Source organism: Pterocles gutturalis, unplaced genomic scaffold, assembly GCF_000699245.1.
Source record: "Pterocles gutturalis isolate BGI_N339 unplaced genomic scaffold, ASM69924v1 scaffold2666, whole genome shotgun sequence".
Lineage (NCBI taxonomy): Eukaryota > Metazoa > Chordata > Aves > Pterocliformes > Pteroclidae > Pterocles > Pterocles gutturalis.
Genome location: NW_010105296.1, coordinates 324706 through 348783, shown reverse-complemented (window position 1 = coordinate 348783; position 24078 = coordinate 324706). Strand labels below are relative to the sequence as shown.

Below are 24078 nucleotides of genomic sequence, written 5' to 3'. Positions count from 1 at the left end.
CGAACCAGTGAAGCTGCTGATTCAGTGCTGGATAAGCCCATGAACCTGCAGCAGCAGCCAGTTCAGATGGCGTCTCCTGTGAGATGATCACTCATAAGGTAACTGGTACTTGAACCACCTCCACTGGACAAAGCTCATCCCTCAAAACATTTTGATCTGTGTTTGCAGGACAGCAGATCAAGGAACCGTCCCAAATTGCAGGAAGATAAGAGATCTTTCCTCATGGGATCACAAGCTAAAACCACAGCCTCTTTACATAGCTGGGTCAGAGGGCTGGACCACTGTTAGCCACCGGGACTCCTCAAATTCTTGCTATTGGCAGAAAAAAATTGCTGAAGTCATCTGTCATGCAGTGCTTTGGGTTTCAGTGGGATTTGGTTTGGGGGTAACCAACTAGCTGCTCCCATATCCTGAACCTTAAAAAGAACACAAGGGAGTACTTAATTTTAAGATTATGCCATTTGAACAGTCCAGTTCAGAGAAGAAAAATCTCTCTCTGGAAAACGCCAACTCCCTGATAGTTTGGTTTACTTTCCATCTCATCAATTCCAAAAAACCCAGTATCTAGGTTACTAATGGGGCACGTTCTCCCCACCAGCATGAATTCAGCTTACACTGTGCATCAAAGGATAAGCAGAAGTCTGGAGATAGTTTTACCTTGGGGACTGGGAATACAGAAGAAGCACCCAAGCAGCTAAGCAAGTCCAAGCACTGCCAGAGGAACCAGGCCTGAGAGACCATGTTCCCTCTAATCCTCTCATCAGCAATTTGGCTTTGGTTGGAGGCTCTTTGTCACTAAGTCACTTGCCAACGAACTGCCATCAAGGACACAAAAGAGCAAATACTCCAGGAGCTAAACACAGTAAACATGGAAGGGAAGAGGCCAAGAGATCATTTGTAATGGTCACAATGATTTCTCTTTGCTATATTATAGACTAAATATAAGTGATTTCTGGAAGCTGATATTTCTTACCTATGAGGAAAACGATTGTAGAAACCTTGAGGGTGGAAAGGGTAAGAAGCAGCAAAAGCGGTGATGGAATGCAGAGAGACAGCCAGGCTAGAGGGCAATGAGACTACACCGTGATATGTAAAATACCAAATGTACATTACCTTCCAGACAAAGCCTAGGGTAAAGGACATGTGTGCGATCATGAGGGGTGGCTGCCTCAATGGGAACCCTTCTAACCACTTCTAATTTGTTCCTATAGTTGAACTGCTCTCTTAAAATAAGCACAGCAATGTACGCAGCATACAGGAAGGGCTCAGAGATTTCAGGTATTAAATGAAGACACACCTCACAGGGTTGGAAAGGGCAGAAAATACCACCAACAGTGGGGTTTACATCTAGGGAGATACACATGACAATAGGATATATCCCATTTTTCCTGCTAGACTTTACTGACAAATTAGTCAGTTTGCCTTATGTAAGTTGGGCACATGCAAGAAGCTTTCAGGGGGTACCAGCAGTCTCCAGGGGCCTTTAAATAATAATTGGATAAAATATTATGGTCCAGAAAACAAATCACCTGACTCAAAAAGGGAATCTGATGGCAAAAAAAAAAAGTTTGTTTCAGGTCAACTCAAAATGATTTTTTGTCCATTCAGCTACCAAATCCAAAGCAGAGTTCTAGTTTCTACTGCAATGCTCTCAGTTGGAAATATTCATGGACAGTTAATCTGACTTGCCCTGCTGGAGTCACTATAATATCATGAGACTAACGAGACAACTGGGAAAGGCTGATGCTCCTTGGCTAGCAGAAACCTCCTCTGATGGTCTGTCAGTCACAGAGCACAACATTGGCAAGACCAGGATAAAATCCACAGCTTACTGGGAAGAATTTGTTTTCTGTTGCATCAGAAGAAGATAGGGAAATAGACTTGTACCTGGGGAAGACAGGGATTATTTTTTTCTAAATATATACCAATTTAGATTCTGTGCTGCTTCCTTCCCTTTCCATGGGTTTACCCTGGCCCCAAGGGAGTTCAGATGCAGCAGACTGATCCCAGCAGGCTACAATATGTTCCCAGAAGGTGCAATACAATTCTGAGGCCAAGGAACAGCCTCTTAGCTCTGCATGCCATTAATTTTCATGAATAGTTCAATCCAGTGCTCACAGAAGCTGTTAGGCATCTTTCCATTTGTCTAGCAGGACCTGGATTAGGGCTTATTTATCTTTTCATTATATACTTTAAGTGGGAAAGTGCCCAAAGAGTTCAGTGCAGCTGTGCGGGTTTCAAGCCCTCCGCCAGGCTCTGTGCCCAGCAGCACACGAGATGCTGTCTGCAGGCCAGGGCGAAGGCAGGTCACAGTCAAAGCCACTCATGGAGAATTAAACTTCAGGCTTGTTTGACTAAACTCCTGAATTCAGCACGGTTCCCCTGTTTTGCCAGCCTGAAGAAGCAGCCCGGCAGGTTCTTGAGTCACATGCCAAAATGTCTCCTTCATCCTCTCTGGAATTGGAAATGATTACTAATAGGTATTCTTGTTTAAATGATTTAACATAATGTGCTGAACGAGATCACAAAGTCAAAATACCTTTCCCTAAGTGACTCTCTCGCTGCGTGCCTGAAGGCCTGAGGGGAACGAGGACAGCATGAACCAAACTCTTTTGCTGGCTTTTGCATTTTGCAAAATCTCTAAGTTACTGAAGAATTCACATTAGGAAGTTTCACTCGGGCTCATTACAAGAGGTCAGTGATGCAGGTCCGCCAGGCAGCTGGGGTTTGGGTTAACCTCTCATTCACACTTCCCTTTTTACCATATATTCAGTGCTCTCCAGCCTAGGTTAGGAACTGAAGACAGGTGAGGAAATGGGGTGGGCATGAAAGCAAAGCTGGCGAGGGGATGGGCACTCTTTAGCCTGCAGGCACAGCCCTGGATGTGCATCGCCACTGCAGCTGCATCCTTTACAGCAGGCTGCAACCACCAAGTGAAACACAGAGTTTGGGGAGAAACCAGGGTCGGCACCGCAGAACGCATCACTGCGTACCAGGGATGCTCAGGGTTTTGCTGAGAGGCCAGGCTGCCCTCACCCATCCGAGTCTGTCAGCCTCAAAATTAAGTTATTGAGGTCAGTACTCATAACAGCGGTATTGCGGACTTTTGATTCAGTCTTCCTTTCTGAGAAAGCCCCACGCTCTCTGGCCCAGTACGGCTATTACCTGCCAACCTAAAGGATGATGAATGTTATTTATATTGCGGTAATGGCTAACCACTCAGCGGGGACCAGGGACAGGCTGTGCTATGGACTTTTCAAACACACACTGAATGAGGACTGCCCACCGACGGCTGAGTGTATGAAACTGCTGAGACATTTCAGGATAATGTTCTTAAACGCCTTGGACTCAATGACCACCAACAACTCTGCAGTACTTGTGCTGACTGCAGCAACACAGGGTGCCATGCTACAGCAAAGCCACTCATTAACACCAAATTCTTATCAGTTACCTTGACATGCCCTTACAATAGCAAAACACTTGACTACTTCAAAGCAGGCTACTCCTTGATAGGAAGGTCTTTAAGTTCATTGATTATTAAACATAAAAATTCTAATCTATTTCAAACCAAACAGAAAACGGAGAGGAATTAAGATGTTTTCTAATGAAAAGTTTTTCTATTATTTAGCTGCTATAGTTCTGCTGTCCAAGAATAAAGCGAATCAATGCATAAGAACTACTTAAGACGTAGATGAGAAAAGCAATCCAGCAATGGTAAATCCAGCAAAAAGTGAAGGGCCTGATCCTATAAAAATCCTGTAATTTAACTCTGACATGTGCACACTTGCAGGATTAGGCTTCAAATAATTGCAGGAAAATATAAGAACTGAAAAAATACACCTTTAGCTTTCCACTACAGTGAGCTGAGAGGGTGGGGAGGTAACACTCCCTGGGAAATACCCTCCCAAAGAATAGACCTGCAAAGATGCATAGGAAATACATCTAAAACATTCAATGCAGATTTTTTTTTTCATTATTAATCATTCTTTCTGTATCTTAGAAAAATCACACTGTGACTTCTTTCATACATGCTGTGGTACAGAAACCTAAACTATTAAGTGACACATTCCACCAAGAAATGCCTTAGAGAAGGTGCTGTGGCATAGGTGTCAGCCCCTCTTTTATTCCTTCTACAATTAATGTTCGAGTATTGAAGTTCTAAATATATATCCAGAAACCAGCAGACATTAGTGTCAGCAGCCTTATTAAAACCCAAGTGCTAAAGATACACCTTACCTTTAAGTATACTCTTCGCACTTAAAACCTGCTCTAGATGAAGCTATATCTTCATAGCCAAAAGCCTGAAGACACCAGAGCCCAGCAAACAGACTAAGCAGGGATCAACCTGATATACTGTTTTTCTGGGTTTTTTTTTCAATCAGGTGAGTGGTCAATCCCAAGCTGAATGGGAAAAATAAAGCACACGGTAAGAGACAGCAAGTACTTTCTATCTGTCTCAACTCTTCTTCTCTTAGGAAGTCTCCTAAGAGGACTGATGTCTCAACACTTGGCCATCGCTTTCACTGTCAGACACTCACGGAGCAATGGGATTTGTCAGCAATCTGCTGAGCATATACAGATGACAACTGCAGAGCTTGGAGAGCTCAAAGGCATTTACAGACAGATAGGGGTTTGCGATAGATGTGTTGAACCAGAGCTGAGATCCAGAACCTGTGAAAATTACACCCAATCGCTGTAAAGCCTTCAGCTGCAGTAGTTAAACCAGGCACCAAAATTTGCAAAATTTAGCCTGGGTGTGCTTTACAATTACACAAATTGTTTATGGGAGGCTGATCAGCCTCCATGTCACATACTACATGGAAAAGGCTGTTGGGATGACTTTGGAAGCTGGTCTTCGCTGCCTATACGGCAACTCCATCTATCACTCAAATATATGGAAATGAAGCACTGTTTATAGACAAGTTTTGGATTGTCCTAAGGACAAATTTCATGGTTGATGGATTTAAAGCTCACTCCAGCACCTACATCTCACTTAATGGTACTCTGTCCCTTGTAGATTTTCAGCCTGTTGCCCCACCACAATCTACACATCTTCCTAAACCTTTCAAAAGATCTTCTTGACAAAGGGATATGTCTTTCTAGTACAACTCAGAGATGCATTATATCAAAAGATTTTTGCCTTACTGACGTCAGCTCCAAATGGTCTCCCAAATCAGCTGTATTTTCAATAATTTGTCCATTTTGTATTTTTCAAAATAGATTTATCCACGTATGACAACATACTGTTTAAGTCCCTCCATCCTCCAAACCAGCCAGCAATAGAACTTGGCATCACACTTTTTATAACATCAAATGTGGGTTTTTTCCCTGGCATCCTAAAAAAAATGAAATCTTTGTTCAGCTACAGCCTGTACAAAAGCACAAGTTAGTTCAGTGGTATTCAAGAATAGCTGGTTAGACTCTGAGGCTATACATTCTTCTGCTAAAAGATATGTTATCACATCTGTGTCTAAATATTTTTGCTTCCTATGCCTGCTACAAGCAACACCTACAATTGCTATAAATGAAAATTACAAGACAAAAATATTTTTTTCACCCATTTGCCATCCTTTTGCATTTAACAACACTAAATATAGAGTCTGGTTCATTAACAGAGTTTTGCCTGTTTGTATTTACATATAACAAAGGAGAAATAAATGTGTTAAAAAAGAAGAAAATGGCATTGTAAATGCAACAAAAATGGAAACAGAGTTTGTGAGTTGGTGCAGCATCTAAAACCATTAACACATTTGAACAGAAGAAATAATGTTAACTTTCAAGTTGCCTCACTTAACTGCTTTTGACTACAGCAGCATATGATGGCCATCATGTATTTACATTTGATCTCCTTGCTCAGCAGTCTCATTATAAAGTTTTACCCTTACTGGTGGGGCTCTCAGTCTCTATGCTTCATGTAAATGGGCAATAATAAACTTTTTTCACCACTTTTGCATAGTTAAGTCATTAGAAAACTCTAAAATACACTATAATTTTTTTTGAAAGTGAGGAGCTGTCATCATGTATATATCACAAAGGAAAAAATACAAAAGCATAATATGTCATGAATTCTCCTTCAAGCAGATGGTATTGCAGTAGCACTGAACAAGTTTATATTAATTATTTTCAGAAAGAGAAGGAGATGTCATATTTGAGATAGAGAAGCCTACCAAACCCATGAAGAACCATCCGTAAACCTAACAACAGTGCGATTTTTTCATTAACTCATTGTGACAGCTGTCGAGCTGGGGAAAACTTTTGTTAATGCCTGTACAATTGTTCATTTAAACAAAAGCCAGTAATTCAGTCACACTGAAACAGCTCTGCCGTACAATCTGCGCACATGCATGTATTACAGCTATATCTATAACTGCTCTTTAATTTTTATCTTTGGGGCTGCAATGTGATTTGTCCGGAGCCTGAGCAGAGCCCTACAAAAAGGGGGCCAGAAGGCAATTTGTGATTGAGTTGTAACGAGCTGCCTGTGTTTTCCCTGGTTGGAAGGGGGAGGTTTGGCACCTCAGGCTACAGCCTGGGTAGGACACCCTCCCCGCATACCAGGACAACCATGTGGTCACCCTTTTCCCCCACGCTCTCAAAATAAGAGAACACAACTATTGGTAGAGATGTCACCTCGCTCTGTGTGTGGTGACAGACTGAAGTACCAAAGATGTCAACTGCATCCTCCCTTGGGACCCTGCATGAACACAGCTTGACCCAGAGCTCACAAGGATATCCCAGTATAGGACTTGGTGCTATCACAGGGTCTTTGCAACCAGTAAGGATGCAGAGATCCCATTAACTACCTCCCCTCGAGGCAGCGCCAGTATCACTAAGGTGATTTTCTAACAGCAAAACCAACTCTGAACAAGAAATGGAGTGCAGCCCTTACCTCCTCGTAGATTTGTCTCCAGCTCTCCTTGGAAGGATATGGACATGGACATGCTGAAAACATGAAACAAAATAATTTTGATTTTCAAGCTCATGACTTTCTCTTCTGGATTATCAGCATTGTTTTCAACACACACAAGTTCCCACAGCATTATTTCTAGAGGAAATATATTAACCTGTTCCATAACAGTATCTCAACTCTTTGGAGAATATACAAGATGAAAAACATGAGAGAGCAGCTCTGCTGTATCAGATGAGCTTCAGAGGGAAATGCCTGGAAGTTTAGGGGCTCTGTGGAATTATTGGTTGTTGTCAGTCAGAGACATATTTAGCCATGGGTTTGAAATGACAATATACCTCAGAGCTGTATGTTGTGACTCCAAAACCAACAAGAATAAGAAGGTGCCAATGATGGGACGTGGCTGTAGCAGTCTGCATGGGCAGCCCTGGGCTCAGAGCTGCACTGCACTATCTGGGGGACAGAGGAACCAACGGCACACAGCAGAGACCAGGCAGGTGGAAAGGCTGTCGGAAAAGGACGCTCACCAGGCTGTACAGCAGGGCTGACACAATGTCTTTAGCAAGGTTTAAAAGGCTTTTACTCCCAGGAGGTTGTAGCCTGAATATAAGAGACTGAAGCCCCCGGGGGTGTGAGATGTGCGCTGGGGGCACACGCCTGCAATGACACAGGCTCTGGTGCACCAAGTGGTCCCAAACCTGCGAGGTACAATTATGAGACTGGTTTTGCAGAGCCTGAAGCATAAGCATCGCTCTCCTGAAGGCAGGGCTGTGGCTCGGGGGTAGCAGAGCTAAAGGACTGGGAGCTGCACAGGCGGCTTTGGGCTGCCCGGTGTGGGAGGGAGGTGTGGGGCAACGCATTTGTGTCACCAGTGCTGATGAGGTATGGGGAGAAGGAACAGAAATACAGAGAAGAAAGCAAATATATGACTTGCCACCTTGATGTTCTATTATTAGCATTACTATATAGTTTTTTTTTTTCTGTTAAGAGATTGACAGTCTCTTCATACCATGTAGGAAGAGTAATTCAAGATTCTCAAGACTCAAAATCCACTAAGGAATCAAACAAACACTCATCTATCTGCTTTTCTGCAGTAAGTTCAGCTACAACATTGCAAAGCATTCTTTTATCTTTTCCCCTTTTGCTTTCACTCTCTTTTGAGAAAAAACAACTGAGAGTAATTCTTCAGGAAAAAAATCCAACACCTCATTGAGGCGAGGCAGCAAATGATCTGAGTGACAGATCACATATATGCATCTCCAGGTCTTTTCAGATGGTGCCTAAATCCTTTATTTTAAGAAAAAGACTGCATAAGAAACAGCACCAAATGCTTTACATGGAATTCAGATAGCTTGCACCTCACTCAATTTGATGAGGTAGAAATCAGATGAAAGTCAGGCACCTCATGGAAACATTCTCAAAACATGGCTCAAGTCTATAGTGAAATCCAAAATAAAAAAAATATTTTCTTAAGCTATTTGTAAGAAAATTCAAACACACCCATATGGTGTTAGCTTCAATCCATAAAAGCATTTGCTCAGTGAATAAAATGAAATCATAAGGATGTTTCAGTTAATGAAATATTCCGAATACCACTCTTTTTTTTTTTTTTTCCTTCAGCTTACCCTAGAGAAACCAAATATGTAATTGCTTATTCTTATCGTTATCCACAGCTTTCAGTATATTCAGCCTAGAGATGAGGATGATTCTTGAGGGTTAAAAACTGTGGTTTTGAGTAATACATCAGTGATAGTGTTCTGATAGTGTATTATACTAATACATCATGAGAGTGATAGTGCTCTTGTGATGTATTAGTGCAATGTATCATCTGAACATCACTGCTCTCATGATGTATTGCTCAAAATCAGAAGGCAAGTTTAAAGATGGTCTTCAGTAGCCCTAGGTCTGAAATTTTGCTTTTGGACAAAAAGACTTTCAAAAAAAGTAAAAGTAAGGATTAAAGTTTGCAGTGGTACTGTAAAATTTCACTACAGTGTCACACCTCTGGTTCTCATTAGATTTTAAATTTACTCATAAAAATAGAGAATAGTCTGCCAGCCAGTTTCTTTCTCATTTGCTACAAGGAGTGATAGTTTTGCTACAAAAATCAATTTTCAGGAATTTCTCTTGATATATAGACAGCCTAATATCAGCTATCAACAACCATATCCCCCAAAAGTTCAGCCACCCGTAAGTGTAATTTTTATCTCTGTGGCACAATGTTCTAGGGTGCATAGAGGAGAAGATCTGTATACCCACGACAGACAATTTGGAATATCAGAAATCACACAGGGATGTAACCCAAAGCTCAGTGCAGAGATGCTGCACTGCAGACGCACAGACCAGCACCGCAGGTAATGAATGAGCCTAATGTGATCTTCCACCCAAAATGTGCTCTTGCCATCAGTGTGAAAAAAAGAAGAAAAAGTGTTTATGACAGCATATGGATCACTTGGCATCAGTGGGGACATTCTCAGGAGTTAGTCACCTTTACCATATGCATTATGCTCCTACACAATGCCAGGCTGCATAGCAAAATCTGTCAACTGTATCAGAAAACAAATTAGTATTTCCAAGGTTTGAGGTAACTACAATCAAATTAAAACAGAGCAATTTGTTCCAGACATTCCATTTTTTTTTTTAAACTGTGCATAGAACATAAATATCTGGATTCTCCGTACTGTTTGTGCAATAGAAACAAACAGGATTGTCAATAGCATCTCAAGTAGTTTCCTTCTCTTCAGCCTTACCATGAAATCACAGGGAAATACAAGCAGTACAGAGCAGTAGCCACCACGCAGTGAGAAACACCAAACAAGGGGATTTCACACCTTCTCTAATCTGCCTTTCAGCTTCTGGCCTTCCCAGCTCAGGGAGGCTGATATTTTGATTCATTAGGAGTTCTTTAATTGATCATTTTTGCTCCTTAGTACTATTTGTTATTGCTAAAGCCTCAATCCACCAAGGCACTTAAGCACCAGCTCAATTTCCAATCTGTGAATTGGTTCAGTGGGAGTATTTGCATCCTAGATATTATGTATATGTCTCAGTGCTTTGCATCCGCTGCTAGCTACAGGGAGGTCTCCCCAACTGGGGGAAGGAGAAATAACTTCAAGTCGCCTGCAAATTAAAGTTGTTTCCTTCCACTTTGTTTTCCAGACAAAACAAAAACCTGCACATCCAAAAAAGACATTTGCAGTTGACTGAAATGTGTCAGTAGATACAAACAAAACATTTGGCTGCATTTTTTTTAACCAAACAGATTGCGGCAAATCTTCCCTCAAAACACTGCTCAGGGACAAAAATCCAAACATTGCGTATACAACATGTCAAAACAAAGTGTTTGAGCTTTTTTCCCCAGTTACTGTGGGTATCCTCATGTCTGGTGGGTGGCAGGCAGCCCCATCACATTCCAGCAGGCTGTATTCAATCACTGTTGACTGGATTTCATTTTTTTCCTAAAAAAAAAAAAAAATTGCTTTCCCCTCATTTTGCATTATTTTGATTAATAAGCAAGAAAAGTAACATACAACAGCTGAGACATTTACATTAGTGGACCAATCAATATCACCCACATCAGGGTAGAAAAAAATGCAGACACATGCTTGCATTGCTTAGAGTGTTAGTTACCATTCCCTCCTCTCATCAGACACTCTTGGAGAAAGCTGTGTGCGGCCGCAGGAGGTGGGATCACTGGGAGTGACAACATGGGGACAGCAATATGGAAGGAAGCTGCAGGAGGTGAATTTCACAGGACCTTCAAAATTTAAATTAGACTGACAGTTTTTCCAGGTCTGGGACTGTGGCTTCCTCCAATTTCACAGTGGCTAAGACATTATAAGTGAAATCTCAGTTCAAGAAACTCCCAGTGATGAGAATTATCAAGTGATGCAAAATCACTCTTAAGAGACTTTTTTTCAAGACCTTTATACCTTAGGATGGCAAGAAAATTAGAAAACATACTGCAAGGAATGAATCTGTAGTGCCATGGGGAAATGGTGAGCCAGAGCCAGAGTGTGACATCTCCACTAGAGCCCCATGGCATTCCCAGCATGACTGTGGGAGCACGGGGCTGCCGGTGGGCACTGGAGCATGCTCATCCCACCACCGCCGAAACCTGGCAGCAGCACAGCTATTTGTGGGATTACACATCTAAAAGTTGATTTCCAGTGAACCAGGACTGCAAAATGCTCACAAAATTCTCAGCCAAAAAAAAAACTTGGAGCCTGTTTTGTTGGAAAAACACCCATTTAGGTCAGGTGGGTTTTGCTTCAGCACTCAAGGCCACGCAGAAAGCAATGTTCCCAGTTATGGCTGGTTTTATATACTGAATTATGGGCGAATAACCAATGTGTCACCACTGTGCTAGGCAAAAATAGACACTGAAAGAGATTTCCCAGGTAGACTAGAATAGTGAAGAGCAGGTGACCCTGCCACACACCACTGAGGAGGACGCGGACGCTGCCTGCAATAATTCATTAACATTACGTTGTGTTTGCTCAGCTCTGTGCTGATTAGCACAGCAACAAAGCTCAGCTTCCAACAGAATGGGAGATAACAACCTGTCCGAGAGCTCCTCAGTACGCACCCAGGGTCTATTGGCAATGAGTGTTGCTGTAGGATGAATATGTAAAAACTGGCAACGGGTCACACAACCTTGAGGACAGGGGGGGCTGCCAAAAAGTGGGCAGAGGAAGGGCTGTTCTCCCCACACCTGTAAAAGCAGCACGTGGCTGAGCTGTGTCTTCACACAGCGAAACCAGATGCCTTTCAGCAGCTTAATCCTCTCCCTTGCTACTTTTCATTCTTTCTACAGAGACAAGCTTTGCAGCCATGGGCTTCCACAACCTCGTGGTGCAGCAAGATCAGGAAAGGCCGTGATGTGGGGCACAGAGGGACACCAGGGCCAGAAAGGTTGACCCCAATGTCACTGCCACTGCTGTGTTCAGGCAGGAGGAAGGCAGGAAGGGCATTAGCGGCTGCAGGCAGCAAGACTTGCTGGCAAGGAGTCTACAGAGACAAGCTTTGCAGCCATGGGCTTCCACAACCTCGTGGTGCAGCAAGATCAGGAAAGGCCGTGATGTGGGGCACAGAGGGACACCAGGGCCAGAAAGGTTGACCCCAATGTCACTGCCACTGCTGTGTTCAGGCAGGAGGAAGGCAGGAAGGGCATTAGCGGCTGCAGGCAGCAAGACTTGCTGGCAAGGAGACCCCCATCAGCTAGTTTGCTGGGAAAAAGGATGGTGGTTTGCAGATAGCACCTTGTTTGCTGCAAAGGCCCCTGTCCATTAGAGACACGTGGGCTTCTTACGAGAGGCTGTGATAATGCTTCTTCTAAACTACCAGATTAACTGTAGAAATTCCAAACTAATAACCATTCTCCAAGTAAGACTGTTAGCAGATGATAAAGAAAATCAACCGTAATACTGAGATAGCCACATGAAAAATAGGGCAATTTTGTCCTCTCTGTAAACTGGGCTTCCATGGAGCCCTTGTTTGCTATTCTTGATTAACTGCTCAATTATCCCTGTTACAAAATTATTCCGTGGAAAGCCCTTCCTGTATATCCATAGCTCATTAACAGAAAGCACTCCCTCTGCTGTCCCTGAAATACATCGCGTTACCCAGGCACTAGCAGACTCGGTACAATCGCTCTTTCAAGGCAGTACAAAGCAATTTCTAGGGCCCTTCACTTGCAAGCCCTGGCGAAGATACCTTCATGGGAAAGCAATTTCTGTTCAGTAAGTATTTATGAGTTCCTTACATTTTTCGTAGTCCTACATTGGTTCGGGATGGAGAAACAAATTAAAAAACAAAAAAAAGTCCTATCCAACATTAGGAAAAGAAAGAGTTTTGGTCAGTCAAATACTCAGTTATCACAGCCTTCAGAATTATTGCCAATATTAATATTTTTTTTTTAATTTCCAGGAGTCATAAATTATACAAAGTAAGACTACTTTAAAAGATCTAATTTTTATAAAATATTAAAACATGACAGGAAACTACTTGAAACAATTCCTTTCCTACTAAAATGTCCTATTTCTAGGAATCAGCATTTTCCTTTCCAGCTTCACTAAAACTTCCTGCACGAGGCTGTGCAGATGCAGACACTTGGTGCCTCCTCCCCAGATGGCAGCTCTGGCATTCTGGTGGTAAGGGTTGCTCCAAACCCAGGAAGGCTGCACAGATTAACACACTCTTGTAACATCTTTGCTTTGGCTCTGGTTTATTAAAACACAAAACTGAAGCTTGTTTTTCTACCATCATGAAAAACATAAGGATGTGATACAGATGGAAAAGAGTAGCAAGGACTGCCAGACCCAAGACCGGCGTGTGCAGGGGGACAGAGGGATGCTTCAGAAGAGAAGAACAGGGAAATGCACATTGGTCTCAGAAAGGTAACAGCAGAGACGCAGGTGGGAATGGACTAGAAGAGTCACCAGAGAGCAGGAAGGGCGGGAGCTATCGAGAGACCGGAGATGGTGGTGGAAGCTTTGTGAATCAAAAATGTTGTGCAGAATGAGGGTCCAAAGAGAGAAAACAGGGCGGGGGGGGGAATATCCTGGCAGAGGAGGCCACCCAGGCTGTCCAGGTGCAGCGTGAGGACCCTTTCAGGGTACCTCTGCATGGCACTGCCCTGTACGCATACCCTTTGGAGGGAAAAAAGAAAGCTTTGCAATGACCCCTACAAATGTTCATGCCATGGATTTGCCTCTGGAAGAGTATGAAGATTCCTCAGCACAGAGAACACCTACTTGGGGAAGCAACAAAATGGAGAGAATTTGCAAATATACCAGAAACCAAACCAAGTGGGGGACTTGCAGCAGAATACATCTTCAAACACATAGATTGAGAAATGTGCAGACTCAGCATTCTCAATAAATAATGTATCTGTCAACTGCTATCAAGTTTTAAAGAAATGAGCTGCAGATGAGCTAGAAAAGAAACCTCAACCTAATGAAAATATGCACAGAAAGATTTTTAAACCCACTTGAGATCTGCAGTTATAGCTTCCATAGCTGAAGGTAACTCTAGCACTTAGAAGAGAACTGCCAACCTCTCCCTCCCCCAGCCCCAAACCCAAGAAAACTGGCACAATAATGAGAGTAATTAGCTTGTTCATTGGAAGCAGTGATCCAAATTCAATTTGGATATCTCCCCTGAGATCCTCCAAAAGGCAGCAAATGAATCTGAATGAATTTGTGATCTGATCTAGGTGTCCTGCTCCGGTAGGGGGATTGGACTAGATGATCTTTCGAGGTCCCTTCCAATCTCTAACATTCTGTGATTCTGTGAATAAGCTAAATGGAAATCAGAGAGGTGTGGTGCTTCTGAAGTGATATTTCCTGACCTCTAACCTGGTCCTCAGCTCTAGGAATGAGTGTCCACACATGGAGATAGGAAGGTCAGGCCAAGGACCACCACCAGCTCCCCTCACCTGCCATTATTCAGTGCCTAACCCCTCCTAGCACCACAGTGGACGGGATGGGCAGACCTGCATGAGCACCGACCACTGCTCTGTGTGAATCAACAGAAGAACACCACATTGTTCCAACCAAGGACCCCAATGTGCAAACTGCTCTGCCATGCTGCCTGGATTATGTGTCAGCAACACTACGATCGGAACACTGTCAGACCTGTACAGCGTCTTCTACCCCCTGAATACCAAATAATGTAAAAACAACCCTAAATCCTGGCAGACCCTGCATAAAGTGTCACTTCCACTTTGCAGATGGGAAGGCTGATGCACAAACCAATGATGGTGCCTCCAAAGCTGCTCGGGAAGGTGGGGCAGGCTTAGGGACAACTGGAGAGCACTTGCCTTGAGGTCCTGCACCCTCACCTTCCCTCAGGGTCACTTTGCCCGGGTGTTTTTGTGCAAATTTGGTGTTGCTGAAATGCAAATGAAGAGCAATTGCATTTCCCCTCATCTCTGATCTTTAGTTAAGTCTTGATAAATGCATATTGTTTTAACACTCGTGATACGTATAATTAGGGTTCTTTAATTTATGTTTCAATAAAATGTTCTATAATAAACATTTAATGCTCTGTGAACAAACATTTAAATGAAGCTCCTAATGGGGGTTACATGTTTTGAAGCAGTTCATGGCTTTGCCCAAGTCTCTCCCTATACTTAATGAGAGTTATTTCCATAATCTGTGCATTATTGCTTAAGCCTCCCTTTAGGAATATTTTACAAAGTAAAATTCTGTGAAATATTGTCAGCCAAAAGAGAAAATGCTAAGAGGATTATCAAGTTGTCCCGTTAAAGGGACAGCACAAGCTTTCATTTCCCCCCTGAGATGCTAACATTGTAATTATGTAGAATATGCTTATTAATTATCACACTGGTGCATTATTTCTGGGTTTTTCCCTCAGTGATACAATCTAAATGAAAAGGCTGGGAGACCACTAAAAGGTCTGATATGAAGGGCAATATAATGCTAATTTACTTTCTGATACTAATAAGAGTAAGGATGGACAGCCCCGGCCCCCTGCCCAGGAAAATCTTGTAGATATCAGGAAACACCCAGCTTCCTCGGAGCAGGCAGAGTGCTGTTATGTACAAAGCTGCGTACAGCTTCTCCTACAACGTCAGGCCTACAGCCCCATGATTAACACCCAGGGTGTCATCCCCGTTTTGCTGAAACTTCCACCCATTTTCTCACTGGCTCCAATAACGGCAGGACTTGGCACCCCAGCTGAGATATATAGTACACTGAGGTTGAGGGAAAGATTATTTGTTGGAATACAGAGAGTTTGCAATTCTCTGGAGTATCTGCAATGATACAAACACCTGTAAGATATTTCTTCCATGTGTCGGAGTACATTTGAGGAGAACATAAAACTGAAATATATCTTCTCTGCACGAGCAGGGAATAAGAACATTATAGCAGAAATGTCCCACTCCCCCTTTAAAGCAGGGGGTGGGTAAGAAGAAGAGAAGATAAATCAGGAATGGATGTGGCAGGAGGAAAACAAGCCTTACATACCAGTTACTCTTATTCTGAGAGGGAAATAATTATCTTTAATTTTTGTGGTTATTGCCTTTTTAGACAACTGTTACAACTTCTTCTAGGATGATGACAGGGTTCGTGCAGAATTAAAATACTGTCTCTGCTTTCATTAGTTAAAGATGGAAGAGGTGTGATACTACAAGGAGAAAGAAAAGGTTTCTGATGATGGTAACGTGATCGAGCCTCATAGCTTTCTACAGAGGATGAAATGTATTCAAGCCACGGTGCGTTCCATCGCAGTATCTATCAGTGCTAAGAGAGATTTCCGAGGCTCTGTGTCAGTACGGAGGCATTTTATAGCCTTAAGCATACATTTCCCAAGAACTAGCAAATGTCTCTGTGCAAACCTATAGCACTCACTAGACTGTACTTAGTTATTTATAATATTAAAATTATATATAGCAGCTATGGGTTCCAAAACATGGGCTGTTTTCCTGTTTTATTGCCGAATGTGCACATTCATCTCTGAGGTTTAGCTGCTTCAGTTAAACCTTTTAAATGTAAATTATTTTCTGTTATAAAAAGCTGATTGTGGGAGTTTTAGTATTTCAAAGATGGTAATTTATGTGACTGGAACAAAATAAAACATTCAACAGAAACAGAATTTTACTTGATCAGAAACACTTTTATGTTTCAGTACAGTTTCCTTTTCGTATTTTCCTCCTGCAGCAATGCCCTCTGTCTTTCAATTAGTTTGAAACAGAAGATCTTAGATAAAACAATAATTTAACACTATTTGCATATGTGTCATTCCACAACTTCTTCACCTTACATTTAAAGTACTTTTAAGCTGTCAAGAACCAATGCCTGAAATCCGTTATGCAGCTGCTCAGCTGTTCATCCCTCAACAGTCCACCAAAGTCTCTAGGATGATGTGGAAGCAGGACCAGTCTTCAAACGACCCACAGGTGTAATCCTCCTCCCTTATCACCTCAAATCATGCCAATGATCCAGTGAGGGAGCTGAGAATCCAAAAGGCAGATTTTCAGCATGGACTGTACGACTGCTGGTCAATCCTGTTTTTCTTTGACTTGCTTCCCATGCACACTGTTGAATTGGGGATACAAAATGGTTTTGTGGAAGTAAACAGCCTCCTTAAAAATCAACTTCACAGGTCACCTACAACATCATCCAAAGGCGACTGAAATCCCTGTAACGACTCCTCAGTCTCAGCAGCTACTGGATCAGGCCTTGCAAAATGCCACAGCATCAGCACCAATGCAAGTCACCTTGAAGATTTTGACAATAACCTATACAAGCTAGTAACTTCTCCCAGGCTACTTGTACAAAAGTACTTTCATTCTTGATTTCCCAAGTAACTAGGATTTTTCTTGCCATCTCTCATAATATGCAGCCCTGTGCGTTTCCCTTCTGCTCAAGCCAGTGGCAACACTCCTACTAACTTCATGTTAAATCCTTCATGATCTGAAGAAATCGGCAAGCAGATGTGCTATAACGGCAAAGGATATACAATAGTATGTCCCCAAACTTCAAAATAAAATAAAATGCATTCCATTGCCCTTATTCACTGTGTAACATTTTGAAATCAGGTTAGAAAAGGTACTAACGACCCTCTCTCAATTTTTTTTTTTTAACCTTTTAAAGTACTTCTTTTGTAAGCCCCTGCGTGGCATGCAACACTTGCACATCTCCCACCTATGGGCAGTGAATGGCTAGAAGACCAACACTGATAAATGCACAGAAGTGCACCTTGCATTGACTGTTTGCTAAAAGAAGAACTTGATCATTTTAATTCACCAATTTAATTTCAGAACTGTATTATTGATTCAATCTTTCTTCATATTCATAAGCTGACTAGAGAGAAGAGTGAACTGTGCTTCTCACTACACTCTCACCTTGATAAGTATGAATTACCCTAATTGGGAAAGGAGTTATTTCAAAATTATTTAAACCCACAAAATCCTTTCAACCTGAGAACGTTGGTGGATTTGTAACACACGCTGGCATTTGCCAGGAACCCAGCTGAAACCAGCAGACTTGCTGTCCTGGAGACCTTTCAACAGACAGTTTGTCCAAATGGACTTTGACTGTGACTACCAGGGCCATATGGGCAGAAGGGTAGCAGAGGTGAACAGTTTGTGATTACATCCCTAAGTCATTTAACCTTCAGAATTATGATTCCACACACTGCCACTCAACAGGAGGCTGTACAAGCAGGTGAAAAGATAGATGTCTATTCTTAATGACTGTTTAGGAGACTGCTGAGCTCTAGTCTGTGCCCATGTTGGTTCAGTTCATTAATGTAATTAACCAACAATCAATCTTTTCAAATTAGTTACACAAAACCAGCTACCGCCAGATCAACTGACATGAAAGTTAGGTCACGCTCCATTTCTGCACGATTTAACATCCACACTGGAGCAGAATACAGGGCACGGAAGCATCAGAAACTGGAGCCAAATTCATTTGAAGCCCTACAACTTAATTAAAGTGTGCAAAATCTGTGCAGCTGGCTTGGTCTTATTTGCATGGCCTTCTGTGTTTGCAGCTAAACACCTTGGCAATATAAAGAGCGTTCAGAAAACGAAAGAAAGAAAGAAGTGCTTCAGGGAAATATTTAATAGGGGAGGAAGTTAAATAATTTTAAACAGTGTAACTTCACGCAGGGCTTGAAACTGGACTTTAACAGCAGCTTTCATGATTCACCAGCGGCTCTGTTCACAAAATAAAATGAAAGCAGAAGGAGCTGAAGCTGCTATTAGTGTCTATTCCCTTTCTTTAGGCTAGAAAAAGCCTAGCAAAGCAACCTCAGTTTGCACAGAACACAAAGGTTACCTGTGAAGGGCTACAGCAGTTTCATCGGCAGCCTTGACAGGCTGATCCACTGTCCTGAGATCAGAGCTGAGAGCAGCTTCTAACTCAGGCTCACAACCTGCCTCCCCCTCTCTCCCCTTCCTCTGGGGGCTGGGGAAGGGATTTGGTTGGCCTAAACCTGGTGCAATGTGTTCTCCAGAACTGCTGGCCGAGGGGTTGCTAAGGTGACCAAGCCCTGCTCCTGCTCATCTTCCAGCCCAGTGCTGGAGGGATGAGGAGCAAACAGCAGCCTCGCAGAGTCTGGTTTGGACTGAACAGACCTTACATCCTACAGATGTGCCCCGTTTGCACCAGTCTGAGAGCTGGTCTCAGGGGAAGTGGCTCCACAAGCCCGAGCAAGGCTGCGAGGGGGAGCACCGGCCCCCACATCACCGGCAGGTTAACACGCGGCTCTGCCTGGCGGGTGCGGAGCATCTGCGAGCTCGGCATGGGTGCACTGTCAGCCTGGTTTGAGACTAATAGACAATTTCTTTCTCAACCCTTTAAGCTGAACCTGAACTAAACTGCTTTCAATTTCCCCGAAAGGCCAAGTTTGCAACTTCGCCTTATGCTTGTCCATTAAGACGGCATCTGGCTCCTTTTAATCCCTTGCACTAACGGAGTTGATCCAATTGCTTCCACTGGGCCTTATGCAGACACTGCTGCTGAATGACTGCCATGAAACCAGGCTCCTCCTCCTAAATCCACCACGAAACTGATGGGCAAGAGCCTCCCTGCGATGCAGTGCTGCCAGGGAGTACAGCTGTGCCCAAGCTGCGAGGCTGCAAACGGCTGAGCACATTCCATGAAGCACTGAGCACCTTCCCTGCTGTTTGCCAGAACAAATATTGAAGGCTGCAGGATCAGGCCCACAGACTGCGCACTCTTAGGTGAAGAGTAATTGAAACGCTCACCTGGCTTTTCACTTTTGTGAAGCCAGGTGATTAGGTTGGTGCAGCAGAAAGGAGGAGTGGGAACTGGGGCAGATGGGCAAGGAGAAGGGGGGATGCCTGCTCAAGGTTCATTCTGAAAGCTGCACATAAATTAGCATGACTGGAGGAAGAAAAAAAAAATAAAGCCACTTCTAGGAGACTGAGGAAGAATATGCAACCTGTCACTTAACACTCTGCTGTTACAGAAAACCACCAGAGCAGATGCCTCTGTATATGAAACTGGAGCAGACATAAGTGAATTTAAAACTAATAACAGCAAGAAACTTTAATGAAACTCTGCCTAGCTAGAGAAGCTTTTCTCATATAGGATTTTCTGAGCTTTCATAACTCTGCACTCAAAAAGCATCCTAAAAAGTTGCAGGCAGCATATTCTCACTTTGTGCCTTTGTGTGAACGTACATGCATCTTTCCTGCAGCATAACCGCAAAATGCAAGGAGCCCACCTTGGCAAATTCTTTGTTCATTACCACCGTGATCTGCCTGTTTTGTGGTATATGCAATTCTATGCCATTGCTCTATGATACACATGCTGCTAATTGCAAATGGGCTGCTTCTGTAGCTGGAGGACCATGTTACAGGAGCAGGGGGAGCAGAGATCTTGCCCCAGGGGCAATTCCCAGTTTGGTTTGGATCTGCCTCTCTCCACAAGCTGAGCAGGGAGCCTGAGCTGAGCTATTTGTGGTTTTAGTAACCAACATTGCTGCCAGAGTCAAAAGCAGACTGCAATGCACAAGGAATACAAAATAGAGACCTAGAGGGCAGGCAAAACTTTCATAAATTCAGCTCATCTACCAACATTGAAAGAATTACTAATCAGAGAAAGCTACAGAAGTGTTAACATTAATTCTACTCTGCTACAAGCCACGTGGCTAACACCATGACACCTTGCCATTTACTGAGGGAGAGCTATTTATTTATGTAACCTATAGCTCACATTTAAATAATTAGTCTGCCCGATAAATTTTAGAACTTACAATCTGTGTGCCACGTTTGCGTAAGCACAGCATATTTAATGCAGGTACAATTGTTTAACACCTCCAGCATCATATTAAAGAGTTTCATATAATTAGCAGAGTTAGGCACTCCAACTTTCAGGCCACTTACACATTTAAAAAAAAAAAAAAAGTGCTAGTGGTACAGAGTGAAGCGGTTCCTCCAGAAACGCAGCCTGAGCTCCTAACAAGGGATGTACAGAGAGTGATATGTGCTGCCTGGGAATAAGCAAACCAAGATAAGATGGGACTTGATCCAAAATTCCCCCCAAACTTTCTGTTATCTCCAAGAGTCTGAATGCTCCCCAGATCAGTCTGCCATCTTTGGTTTTCTTTAATCCCACCAGGAGCAAAGGCCTGAATTTCAGCTCAGTGCTTCCTTATAGCCAGATGCCAGAATACCACCTGCAAGTCAGTGGATCAGAGCTGAGCAGTTTCTACATCACAACATCTTTGCTTCAGGCCAGGTTGCTAGAAGGTGAAGAGTAACACTCCTGGGATGCTCTTCGGCATGTGGAGGTTCTGACTCTTCAATAAGCAGCAGGAGCAGGAGTTGCATAGGGATACAGCTAATGAGCTATATTCGCTCCTCAGCAGAATGGTCCTCACTTCCAGGAAGTGCACCAGGGATGAGCTTGATCTTTGATGCTGTTATTTCAACATAGTCAAGTGAGCAGATCCTCAGTTGCATGAATCAGACCACGGCAGTCTCTTGGCATCAGTAGAATAAGAATGCAATAAATACAAAACCTTGTAGCTCAGGTTGTAAACATAAAAATAAACCTGAATTTCAGCTTAAAAATTGAATTAGTGGAGGAACCTGAGGTGAAAGCTATGTGCATAGAGTGTGGATGCCATTGACACTCCTACTATATTAGAATTTGCTAAACAATGTGAACTGACCTAGCCTGTATTTTAGGATCTGAGGGTGTACAAAATGACAATTAGAAAGCAAGGTGATATTCTGAAAATCAAATCACAAACTCAGACATTAGAAACACTCACTTAAGAGCTTTCCTTCAGGCACCTCATCTGAAAAGAAGGCCAAAATAAGTTTATTTGCTTCTTTAGTAACTGTTGCTCTTAGGCCAGATCTTCAAACACCTAAATTTAAAGCCAAATTTCTGAAGTCATTCTGCAATGAGCAGCAACTGTGACATTGACACTTCTTGTCAGATTTTCAAAGCACTTCAACATTCAGTACACTTCAGAGAAATTAGCCACCTACATTATTGCCAATCAGTTCTGAAAACCCTGCTTCATCTGTGTTAAGCTCTCACAAAAACTTCTATCTATATATCTTTTCCAAACCGTGTTGAGGCACTTCAGAAGCTATTCTAAGTTTGATTATTTTGGAGACATGTCAAGATCCTTTGCACAGGGAAATATTTTCTAGTTCAATCTATACAAAATTGTAATGAAACGAGATCAATCCCACCATGTCTTTTTATGACAAAAATCTTATATCATCACACAACATTCATCCTAGACAAGTAAAATGAAGCTAAACTTAGGCTTAAAAATAGCACTACGCAGACGCCTACTTTGGTAACTTACTGCTGGGAACATTTACCTCTATATTGTACCAAACTCACTCAAGCAAACAAACATCCTCTTGCTACTGCTGAAGAGAAGGAGCAAAGACTGACATAGATTAAAAAACCCTTGATATCTCTGGGAAAAGAAGTTCTTATCAGGTGATGAGAATATATTCTCCAAGGAGAACTGCCATGAGCAACGATGACTCTTAGGTGTGGGAGAAGCACTGCATGACTCTGTAAGGGACATAAAAGACTCTTATACTGGCACAAGGAAAGCATAAGCAGAAGAAAAAAGGGATGAAATATTCCATATTCTTAGGCGTGAGAAAGGAAGCAGTCCATATTCAGATGTCCAAGGAAAGAAGATGCCTCTTCTTGAAGCAACACACAAAATGGCTTGGAAAAAAAGGTCCCTCATTCTCAACAAAGAAAAAACACTGCACTGAATTCAGTCACACCAAAATCCTCAGCCAAACAGGGATTTTAAGGGGAGAGTTTTTTCCCAAATTTTCTCAACAATTTGAAAGTAACTTAAAGAAATTCTTCCCTCCCTGCCACTTCTATGAGGAAGCAAACTCTCCATTTCCTACTTCTCCAAGCACAGAACCAGATCCCTGCCTTCTCCACAACAGAGAAGATGTGGGGAGATACAGCAGAGAAAAACCTCTTCTTTGCCTCTTTAGAGACATTGTTCACCCAGAGAAATAGGCACTCTCCTGCCAAGGAAGGAGGACACTGGGAGTGGGCTGATGTTGGTACCGCAGCAGGATAATGAGCAAGGCTGAGACCATCCAACCAGTGGCAAAGCAGTTGTGTGAGGTCCATCCATGTGGTGCATTTCAATGTCACAAATAATTTCTCATGTTGAATCAAAGACAGAATAGATATAATGGAGTAGGCTGGGAAATCATCCTTCGTAAACTGCAGCTCACAAAAAACAACCACCCAAAGGGGTATTCCAAAAATAGCTTCTGAAGCTGTGCTTGATAAAACTTGTGCATTTCTGAAATGCTAATCAGGGCAGAACTAGCTGATCAGGGAAATGCCAAGGTAGATGAGGACAGGAGGCCAGCAGCAGATTACAGTCTGAAAAGGTTTAAATAGTCTTGTTAACATCTGCTTAGGGTGGAACTATAATTAAGAGATCTCCTTTCCTTGTTTGGGGCTTAAGAGTTTTGTTTGTTTGGGGTTTTTCTTTGCTAGTTTTCTGTCTTTCCAGTTCTGACAATGAATTTTGTATCAGGACCCTGGGGAAGCCGAGCAGACTTTCAGCATTCACAATCAGGAGAAGCAGAAGATCACAGCCATGGAAAGGCAGTTTAGTCCCAGAGTTGTTACATTCTTTCAGAAGCTTTCCATCTTATGAATACAAATCTCTGAAAATTCTCCTTGCTCATGGATTTACTTCTTTGGGCAGCTGTATCAGTAAACAAATCTGCACAAGTCCCTGTTGCTCATTTGTCCATACTTGCTCTGGTACCTCACTCAGTCAGAAAATTAAAGAAATCAATTCCTTTATTTGTAGGCAGTTAAAAGCAGGTGCCCAAATTACACATCCCTCACTTGATCCCTTATCTCCTTCAAAACCCTGGAGTAAGTCAAAATCTATGGGCAGGGTAATAGTTTTCATAGTGTCCAAAGACATTTTAAGTGGCAGATTTTGAAAGGCAGATTTTTTGGACCCTCCTGACCAGGGGAGATGCATTGGTGATAGCCAGAGAGCACAGCTTGGAGGGATAAAGGCTAATGACAGCAGAACAGGCCACAGGTTCACCCACACAAGGGAAGACCAGCATTTGTCTTTGGTGAGTTCATGTAGACCTTTCTAAGCAATTTTTAGGGCCCACTTTTTGT

At 42.7% G+C, this 24078-nt stretch overlaps 1 protein-coding gene across 1 annotated transcript in view; it reads right to left on the bottom strand.

Annotated features, from left to right (window-relative positions):
• FHIT (fragile histidine triad) overlaps nt 1–24078 on the bottom strand; it is a 402189-nt gene that overhangs the window by 72808 nt on the left and 305303 nt on the right. Inside the window, exons 4-5 of the mRNA XM_010087327.1 lie at nt 6890–6942; nt 2527–2539 (exon numbers count right to left, since the gene is read on the bottom strand). Coding sequence (XP_010085629.1) covers nt 2527–2539; nt 6890–6942 — 66 coding nt within the window. The remainder of the gene's footprint in view (nt 1–2526; nt 2540–6889; nt 6943–24078) is intronic.